Here is a 10,375-nt window from a genome sequence, read left to right on the forward strand (position 1 = left end):
CAGTCTGTTCTTCACGTCACTTCCACTTGTTCACGCTGTCAACCTGTTTATGACATCATTGGTCCTGTCCAATCATCTTCTTCGTGTCTCAGGTCACACGAAGCACTTTAAGTCTTAGTTCGCATCTGTCATTCTCCTTTGCAGACGCCTTCGTGCAACCCACCCACTCCCCATCACCGCCTATCATTACTCAGGCTCCATTCAAGCCTCCGTCTTTATCTCCACCACCAGTGTCCAGACTCCGGGGGATCCTGCTCTAATGCCCATCACATCTGGGGTTCTGTTATGCCAAGACGGGCCATTGAAGTGTATGAGCCAAATACCTCTATCTCAATTGCATGCATCAATAAATCATGTTATTTTTAGAAACCTCTCCTTCATGATTTTTGCCAAGCCTTTAAATTTATACAGTAGTTGGTTTTTTCTCTTTTTTTTAAGGTTTGTTACATAAAAAGTTGATACCAGCTAAACGCAGTATCAACATTTCCCACATTGTACAATACAAACATGCATTTTTGTCCACTTCCTGCGTGTGAAACGAAACCAAATGAAAAGCTACACAATTGACCTCTCCTTGTTATTGTTATTATGATTATCTCTTATCAGTTTTACTTTCGTTTCGTTACTTTAACAGATCAGCTGACTCGTGTTATTGTTTCCTTTCCGGATGCTGTGCAGCGGCATGCTTAAGTTTAAGTTTCGTTTCTGGCTGACAGACTGCAGAGTGACACAGTGAGGATCAGCTGTTGCCCCTAAACACACGACAACATGTTTTCCTGGGGAGAGGACTGTCAGCGCGGGTTTTACGTGAAAGACGGCTCCGGTACCGACAGCACGACCACTGATGATGGAGTTCATTACTTAAACATCAGCCATCACATCGCGGATCTGTCGGCAGGTCGAAACGTGCTGGCTTTCGTTAAAAGTAATGGAAACGCGTTCATTATCCGCACAAACGAGAACGAGGATGGGAGAAGAGTGAGAGGCAGGCAGAGTGAGTATCGGTGTCACTAACAAGTTCACTCTCTGCTACATTTAACCGAACTGTGTCCACTCACACCTGCTGTGTTTGTGGCTTGTGAATCTGCAGAGTTTGTGAAACACAAAGAGAAGATAGAGGCTGTGAGTTGTGGCAATGATGTGGTCGCACTGCTGTCTGTGAGCGGCAAAGTTCTCTGTGTGGACACCAGACACCCACCTTTCACTCCCAGGTAACAGATACAGATGTGCAAACATTTATTATTATTATTATTATTATTATTATTATTATTATTATTATTATTATTATTATTATTATTATTATTATTGGTCCTGTGAGAAGGAGTATTAGTATCACGTTAAGAAAAAAATATTATTTAAAAAAGTCGAAAATGTGTTATAATGTGGAGATGACAGCTGTTTCAAGACAAACTGCCAGTGCTGCTATAGTCTACCTTTTACAAAATGCTTTTTGTAGATGAGTTACAGAATCGGTTTAAGTTACAAGACATTTTTTCCTTACATAAACACAGTGTGTGACCAGCTGCATCTGGTCAGAAGGCAAAAAATGTAAAAATCGTATATTAAATAGTTTCTAATAATTAGATACAGTATAAACAGTATATATGTATTCCAGCCCTGGAATATGTGATGATTTTCAGTCTGGTTTGGCTTTTTTTTTTTGTCCTGTGCCGCCCTCCTGTGGTTACCCGGGTGATGTGCTGGGTGGGTGTGTCAACTTTATTTTCAAAATTGACACAATTTCTTTTTCTTAATGTGGTCCTAATACTCCATCGTAGTCCTAGGAGTGTATACAGTGTGATTCATGTTTATTTGGGTTCATAGTTAGCGGTCATAAATGGCTGTTTCAGCTCTGTTCTCTTCTTCTGCTCTTTCTCTTTCAGGCCACTGGAAGCTTTTTCTAACAAGCAGGTTTCTCAGGTTGCTTGTGGGAGTCAGCACTCAGTTGCACTGACCAAAGGTACAGTAGAATTTTGCAAGCGCTAAAGATTTTTAGTTCAATTCAGTTTTATTTATATAGCACCATATCACAACAACAGTCACGTCAAGGCACTTTATGTTTGACGGTAAAGACGTTACAATAATAGAGAGAAATCCCAACAGTCAAAGAACCCCTCTGAGGAAGCACTTGGTGATGGTGGGAAGGAAAAACTCTCTTCTAACAGGAAAAAACCTCCAGCAGAACCAGGGTCAGGGAGCAGCAGCCATCTCATCTTAGGTTGTTATTTAAACAAGCTAAAATAATTAAGAGACCCTGAATCAGTCTATCCAACTTGCACTTCATAATTGTACGGACCCTAAGGTTGTAGTTTAACAACATCTGTCGTGTAGTTCATGTTATTTGTCTTTGTATACATGTCTATATAGATATACATTCCTCCACATATTTTAAATTGTATAATTATAAAACACATGCATGGTACAATTGTAAACAACCAAATAAAGGTATCGATCTATCTAATGAGTAATTAGAGTATTTTAGATGTAGGAACAAACAATATTTTGCCACTGTGTGTTTAGCTACTGTGGGCAGGTTAAAGCAGTTTATTGGTGCACTCAAAATAAGATCTAATCATTTAAAGCCTAGAAGGACGGGTGAATTTTAAACTTCAGTCTCACTTTCTCCATCAGGTACGCATTATCTTTTGTGCATACAAGCATTTATATATGAAATCTGAATTGGAAATTTTATTTCCATTTGGTCATGACATTAAACATAAACTCTGAGTAAAAGTTGAAGATATCAGGAGTGAGAGTGTTTCACAGAGACATGCTGATTCTCCCACAGATGGTCAGCTGTATACGTGGGGTCAGGACTGCAGGGGCCAGCTGGGTCTGGGTACGAGAAAGTCTGTCTGCAGATCACCTCAACATGTGCCATCACTGTCAGCGATCCCCCTGATCCAGGTCGCTGCAGGAGGAGACCAGAGTTTCGCCCTCTCTGTCTCTGGAGGTGTTTTCAGCTGGGGGAGAAATGACTGTGGACAGCTCGGGCTGGGAGACACAAAAGGTACTGTGGCTTTACAATAAATGTCCTACCTTTATTGTATGTTAATGAGCATTATAATCTGGTAACATAATAACACTGACAATCCTTTTCCTTATAGACAGACACACACCAGCTCCTGTTCAGTGTTTGAATATGAAGAAAGCTCAGCGCATTTCCTGTGGACAGGACCACACGGCCATTTTGACAAAGGTTAGACAACTGGAGCATTTTGATGCTCTCCTTTCTTACTAATATATTATTGTAAAGAGTGTGGATTTAAACAAAAAAAATGAAATTATTCAAGGAATGCAAAAAAAAAAAGGATTTTGAATGTTGTCTCAAAAACATCTTCCTATAGAAGTTACAAGTTCTAAACATGAAAAAAGAAAGCTGAAAGAGAATGAAAAGCTCTGTGGAGTTTGATTTTGATGCCGTACTTACCACTGGGACACAAATTTTAAAAGCAACTTAATTCTTTATTTTTTGCAAACACATTAAAACAGTTGTCATGTAAAAGTAAATGGCTGTGGGACTTTACACTGTGGTTGTGTGTTTGGCTCCTCAGCATGGGGCAGTGTTTACATTTGGCTCCGGTCAACACGGACAGCTCGGTCACAACTCACTACGCAACGAACTGCGTCCTCGACTTGTTGCGGAGCTCTGGGGGGCAAAGGTCACCAAGATTACATGTGGAAGGTACAACACACATACTGTTTAATTCATGAAATATTCAGGTTACTTTGAATATTTTTCAGCTTTCACATCAAAGATACAGAGGTTAAAGTTTTAAATGTATCCCAGGAATTATTATTTTATTATTTTATATAGAGTAAGAAAAAAAACAAACAAAGCTAGGACATTTCACTGACTGTTCTGACCTAATCTGAACAAGATGCATCCTGACCCGAGATCTGATCCTGCAGAATCAGTCTCATCCTTTAACAAGGAATGTTTCTTTGTTTATTTTTTTCAGCTTTTACATCCATGTGAAGCAATTATACATTTTAAATGTATCACTATTCTCTTAGAAGAATGTTTTTATATAGAGTTAAAAAAAATAGATTAATTTAAAGATCACTGGTTATACAGTTTCATGAGCATGCTAATATAAAACACCTTAAGTTATTATATTATCACTGAAGAGACTAACAGATATCAGAGACAACATCAAGCATCTTAAATAAAAATGCTTAAAGTAAAGCAGTTAGTAAAGTGTATGTGTGGGTTTGAGGTCTAAATATTTAGTATATTATCATCTACACAGGAATCACACTTTAGTGCTGACTGAATCCAAGAGGGTCTACTCCTTTGGTTGTGAGGATCAAGGGCAGCTGGGACATCGAGAGGAGAGTAATCCATCTGTGCCGCTGCCTGTTCGACTGCCACAGGGTAACTACACCTCTGATAATAAACAAATTGAGGATGCAATTAATTTATCTATGAAAGAAGTGACGTGTTTACTTATCATTTAAGGCACCAATGGGCCCAAAATCAGAAACATCTTTGCAGGAGAAAACTGTTCATTTGCAACATGCTCGTCTGATGAGGTACTGACACTAACACATTAAGTGATGGGAGGAGGTGCGAATATGTGTGAATATGTAAACAGTCACTACTTTCCTTCACAGGACATTGACGAGGGTTCAAACACAGACTGTGGCTTTGCATCACAACACTGTCTTGATAACATGGTTGACAAATGGATCTCTGAATGTGATTTAAAGTCATGGAAAAAGATTAAACAGTAAGTATGATGCACTGGCAGTCACAGCTTGTTGGTTTGCCTGGTGTTGTATGGTTTCTGTCATTCAAATTATTTCTTTGAAAACATTTTTTTCTGCAATCGGATGAAAATATTAAATCTTCACAGGGAAATCTACGGGGCGTTTTCCTCTGCATCCTGTCTGAATAAAAGTTTCCTTCAACAAAGGTAAATACACAGTTTCTGTGCACAACATTCTTTTTCTCATTTCAAAGGTGGGAGATCTGGTGTTTCAGGATTGAAAGAACTGAAATATTGTTTTAGCTGGTAAATGTTTTCTTATGGATAAGTGCCATACTTATATGTGGACTTTGTTCATTGTCTTCTTAGCGGTGATAAACATTATCAAACTTCACTGAAGTACCACGGCTTGAACCTAAAACATGCACGGCTTGCTTTCAAGAACCTGTTAACAAAGGACAATGTTTGGGCAGAGGTATGTTGCTAGAATACATGCAATCTGTAGCAAAAGGTCTTCTTGTTTGCTTGTTATTTTATAAATATCCTACTAATAATTTGAGGAATCAGCATCTCTCCATAATGTATGAATTCCCCGTTCTACTGCCTAACGTAATACACATGTAACAGTACCTGGACCTAACTGCTGCTGATCGATTCTTGCAATCCTTGCCAAACTAACAGATCGAGGCTGCTGTGCTACGCCTGCTTCCTTCCCTCGACCAGAAACCAGTTGGAGTTGAGGGGTTGAGAATCTACCTTCTTCTCAATGAGCTTCTGCATGCAGTGCTGAAACACACACGGCAACAGAGCATAAAGCTCGCTGAGGCGGTAGCTGGTGCAGTAACAAGGTTGTCGAATGAAAGTCTTAAGATCATAGGTACTGTCACAGCTGTCTACATGATATCACAATACTCTTTTTAATCTGGAAGGTGAGAAAGTGCTCAAAGTTTCATGGCATGTCCTTTTTATCTTTTCTCTGTTTTTCTTCAGGTGACTGGTGGTCCTCGCTGTCACCTTCCACCATGGTGCGATATGTTAAGGTGTGGAAGCAGGCCCTATCAGAGATCCTGTCCTTTAAACCTGTACCTCGCAACTCTGGAGTCAGAAATCTGCTGCTAGTCCTCCAATATATGTACAATGTTAGTATAAATATCCTAAAACAGTCATTTCACTCATTCCTAAAGTGAAATGCAACCCTTTCTCTGCCTTTTAAATGATGATAAATAGATAATGAGATGTTCTGTTGTTAGGCAAACAGAAGGGTTGCAGAAACTCGAAGGATACCAGAAAGCGATTTTTGTGTGTCAGCTGATGAAGATTTCCTTTTGGAGGATTTGCAACATTGGCTTTTACAGTCACAACGAAAGGTAAAATGTTCTGGTCTAAAGTAGTGTGTCTGTGTGTAATCTACTGTGTCATACTTTGTTATTCCATTCTTCTCATCTTTGGTTCGGTCACTTTTTAGTCAATACCCAGTGTTCAAATAAACAACATGAAGAAATTTATGGGGGTTTTTATGCGCAATCAAACCTTAAAGACCTCTATGGGTTTTTCCCTTTCAGTATTCACATGCTGAGCCTCTCATCCTGTGCAAGTTCCCAATTGTGATGGATCTGCAATCAAAGAAAACAGTGTTTGACATGAATGCTTACCATGCCAAGGTAAAAAAAACCTTCCAAAAACTGGTGTTTATGTGACACAGAATATTTCTCTCTCTTTGAGAAAGAGTAAAACTGACATCATTCACTTTATTTCAGCTTACAGAAGTGACAAAAGTCTTTTTTAGTTTTTGGGGGACATTCGGTTGCTATCCCTCAGTTTTGGAAGACTTTCTGTTCGTAGTGAAGCTAAGGCGAGCGTCAGTTTTGGAGGACACTATTGAAAAACTGGCTGATACGAATCCCAGAGACTACAAGAGGCCACTCGTGGTAAACACAGCAAGGCACAGATAACATTAAAAACTCGTGCATTCATGCAGTTTTGATCTAAACTTTTTTTGCCCCTGTGTCTTGTAGGTTTTCTTTGATGGAAATCGTGTGATGGATGAGGTCTACAAGAAAGACTTTTTTTATGAAGTCTTTCATGACTTGGTCTCAGCTGAATCTGGGATGTTCATGTTCAATGACTCTGAAACAATGGCATGGTTCTCCTCAAAAGTAAGCCTTCCTATTGATTGGAAATAAGATTAGACTCAGAATTTTCTGATTCTTTTAACTGATTATAATACAATATAACTAACAATAGTTTAGTACAGATGATAGTCATCAATACAGTCTTTGACAACTAACTTTTGATTTAAATTTGTCCTCACCGTTGACACCAGGCAACTCAGGAAGACCAGCGTTTCTTCCTGTTCGGAGTTCTGTGTGGATTGGCCTTGTACAACCAGTGCATCATCTACTTACCCTTCCCACTGGTGCTGTTCAAGAAGCTGCTCGGTGTAAGGCCTTCACTGGAGGATTTGATAGAATTCAACCCAAGTGTTGGAGAGTAAGGCAGAAAATTTAATAACAGTTATATTTACTTCACACAAATTTGTAGTTTTAGGTGTTGATTGGTTATACAAATGATCCTAAACTATATTATGTTTACAGGAGTCTGCAGTACATTCTGGAGGACTACCAAGATGATGACTTGGAAAACCTGGACATGTATTTTTCGGTAGGGGTTTTCCACACAACTTAAATCAAAACAGTTTTCAAAATGGTCTTGGGATACGCAATTCTTAAAGCAGTAAAATCTTTTTTTTTCCAACAGATCAACTGGGATGGGAAAGATGTCGATCTTGATCCAGAAAATTCGGAAAAATTGGTGACAAGTCAAAATAAGTGAGGACAATTAAAGTGTTTTTTATAACATGTTTTTGAAAAGCAAACTATGAATTATCCTGCCAGAGAGAAGCTACACATAACAAAAAGTCATAACATAAAAGAATATTTATATTTAGTAAATAATTTCTTTGTTGTAACAGCACTTCTTGGAAAGAATTGGAATGTTTTTTTCCACTAAAATTGGGTCATTTTTGTGCACATTTGTGCGTGGCGCCCATTTAAACATGCCAGATCTTCTCTGCCAAAGCCAAACAGCCAGAGACAGGTGAATCAAGAAGACACCACCACAAAATTTTACTGTATGATCACAGGGTCAAAGTGCGGATAAAACTAGGTTTTGGTGGAAACAGTGTGATGTGTTGGGTGTATGCCAGCAAATGATCCAATCAATCCAACAAATAACACCAGACAAGAGCCAATAGCAGAATAAGCTGTTTGGCATTAGCAGAGATGATCTGGAAAGTTTGTCATGGATGAAAGTCACATGCTCAACTCTGCTGCTCAACCCACAAATGCATTTTCCTTGCAAATGTGACACAATTTGAGGGTGAATAATCAGGCTTTCCAATAGTCTAAGTTTATTTGCCAAGAAGCATAGTTACAACAAGGACATAATCAACCAACCAATTTCCTTATTTTTACTACTAAGGTTAGAAAAGGTAACAAGGTCCAGTGCGATACACCACCCTCAGTTTGCCTGTTTATAGGCAAGTAATTTAAGCAATTAATGGGAAATGACCATGGCAGAGATATAAAGCGACCACTCTTTAAACAAAAAGGAACAGAACAGTTCATGATTTGACCAAAGCGTGGATGTGTTTCTTTTAATCACTACTTTTATCTTCCAAACAGGAAGGAGTTTGTGGATGCCTACGTGAATCATGCCTTCAACACATCAGTGGAGAATGTGTTTCAGGAGTTCAAGAGAGGCTTCTTCCTGGTGTGTGAGCGGGATTTGGTGAAACTCTTCAGGCCAAAGGAGCTGCAAGAAGTGATGGTGGGCAAAGACTTCAGTGACTGGGAAAAGCTGAAACAGGTAAATCGTTAGTGACACAAAGATGTAATTTGTCTGCAATTTTTTTTATCACATCCTTGTGCATGCTTTGATTACAGTTTGAATGAATTATTTTCAATATATCTAACAGTCTCTTTCACTATGATTAGAACACACATTATGAAGGTGAATACAGCGCAGGCCATCCCACCATACAGATGTTTTGGGAGGTTTTTGATGAACTGACTGAGAACCAGAAGAAAGCTTTCCTTTGTAAGTATTTGATTTGATTTGATCATAAAAGCTAGTTAAATTTTAACATGTAAATGGAAGTTACGTTACTAATCTGCTTTATTAGCAGGAATTTACCATTGTAAATTTGCAACATTGCTTCATCACAGTGACTACTAAAGTTTTGATCACTCAGGAATGTTTTGACATTTGCTAATCGATGCAGTGAACATGTGGTAGGAAACATCAGTTGCACAGCAGCTGAGGTTGTGGATAAAGCACCCCAACATGCAGAAAAGTAAACAAAAACTCACGACATTCATCGATTTCTGCTTTTTTCCTCTTCTAGGGTTTGTGACAGGATTTGACCGGGTGCCTATTCTCGGTATGGACAAAATCAAGATGCAAGTCAAAGTTAAAGAAGTCGAGGACGTCTCCTATGACCAGTACTATCCTGAGACACACACGTGCTTCTCGACCTTGGAGCTGCCGTTCTACTCAACTAAGGAGATCATGCAAACCAAACTCACAGAGGCCCTGAGCAACAATAAGAGGATCCATAAGTGATCAGTATTATACGCCAGTTTTTTACTGTATTGAACAGTAAAAAGTAATTGTTGATCAAGTCTAGCATTTGCAGTTACTGAAACATACTTACTGTTACTGTCATGATCCTGCGTCTTCTACCCAGCGTTTTGGACTTTTGGTTTGGATTTATTTAATAGTCTGAGGTTGAGATCTTTGCCTCCTTCTTGGGTGTGTATATATTGTTTGTGTCTCCCTCTGTGCAGCGTCATGATCTCGTCCATTCTCGGGCTGTGTGTTCTGCCTGTTAGTTTAGTTTCTGGAACATAAAAAATTTATGATGATGAGTTGGGATCTATGCTTGTGTGTATATTTTTATTAAGTGTAAATAGGTAATATTAGATTATAAAATTTGGAGAAAGTCTGTCAGTATTTCATAGTTTTTTCCCCTAAATGTTACAGCTCAGAAAATACACAAATAAACTGCACTCTCTAAATCATAATCAGCCACACTTATACAATGTTGCCAGTGTTGCCAATGTTAACATATGTAAGTAAAGATTTGCAACATTTTATGAAAAACTTTGCATTATGTAAAAAAGAATGTTCGTTTTCAACATAAACTACACTGTTCTGTGTTCCAGATGTGGATTTACTATTAAAGTTTTACTTGGAGTTACCTGAAAAGTGACCCACTTTGCTCATTTCCTTCTCAATATTGTTATTCTTGCTTCAGAATAATCCAACCCCTTCCCTTTAAACCAGGATCGCTCTGTTTGGCTGCTTCCACAAACAAAAGATTTGAACAATAGGTGGGTGGAGTCTCCATCCTCAGCCACAGCTGTGTGCCAAAGTGTCATGTTTCGGCTGTGTGCAGGCAAGAGAAGGACCCAAACGCAAAACTCACAGACACAAAAGTGAACTCAAAACACTGCTTTATTGCAGGCTTGGGAAGGAAACAAAGAACAAACTAAACTGGGGGAAACTGCAACTAACTCATACGTGAAAACACATGGCAACTCACACAGCTATGCGCGAGACCACAACACTGACAAAGAGAAACACAGGGCTTAAATACACAG

The 10,375-nt window shown here is 38.8% G+C and overlaps 1 protein-coding gene across 1 annotated transcript; it reads left to right on the forward strand.

The window, feature by feature from the left end:
- The first annotated feature begins 732 nt into the window (after positions 1-732).
- On the forward strand, positions 733-9,796 carry LOC113027241 (probable E3 ubiquitin-protein ligase HERC4). The gene is made up of 23 exons (XM_026176861.1): positions 733-994; positions 1,091-1,211; positions 1,884-1,960; positions 2,789-3,010; positions 3,108-3,199; positions 3,555-3,685; positions 4,254-4,378; positions 4,463-4,536; positions 4,618-4,733; positions 4,860-4,919; positions 5,082-5,187; positions 5,394-5,589; positions 5,703-5,851; positions 5,963-6,079; positions 6,275-6,373; positions 6,470-6,640; positions 6,728-6,868; positions 7,036-7,202; positions 7,307-7,373; positions 7,470-7,540; positions 8,396-8,579; positions 8,708-8,810; positions 9,118-9,796. The coding sequence occupies exons 1-23, from the start codon at positions 769-771 to the stop codon at positions 9,333-9,335; spliced, it is 3,033 nt and encodes a 1,010-aa protein (XP_026032646.1). The 5' UTR covers positions 733-768; the 3' UTR covers positions 9,336-9,796.
- The last annotated feature ends 579 nt before the right edge of the window (positions 9,797-10,375 follow it).

Source organism: Astatotilapia calliptera, chromosome 7, assembly GCF_900246225.1.
Source record: "Astatotilapia calliptera chromosome 7, fAstCal1.2, whole genome shotgun sequence".
Lineage (NCBI taxonomy): Eukaryota > Metazoa > Chordata > Actinopteri > Cichliformes > Cichlidae > Astatotilapia > Astatotilapia calliptera.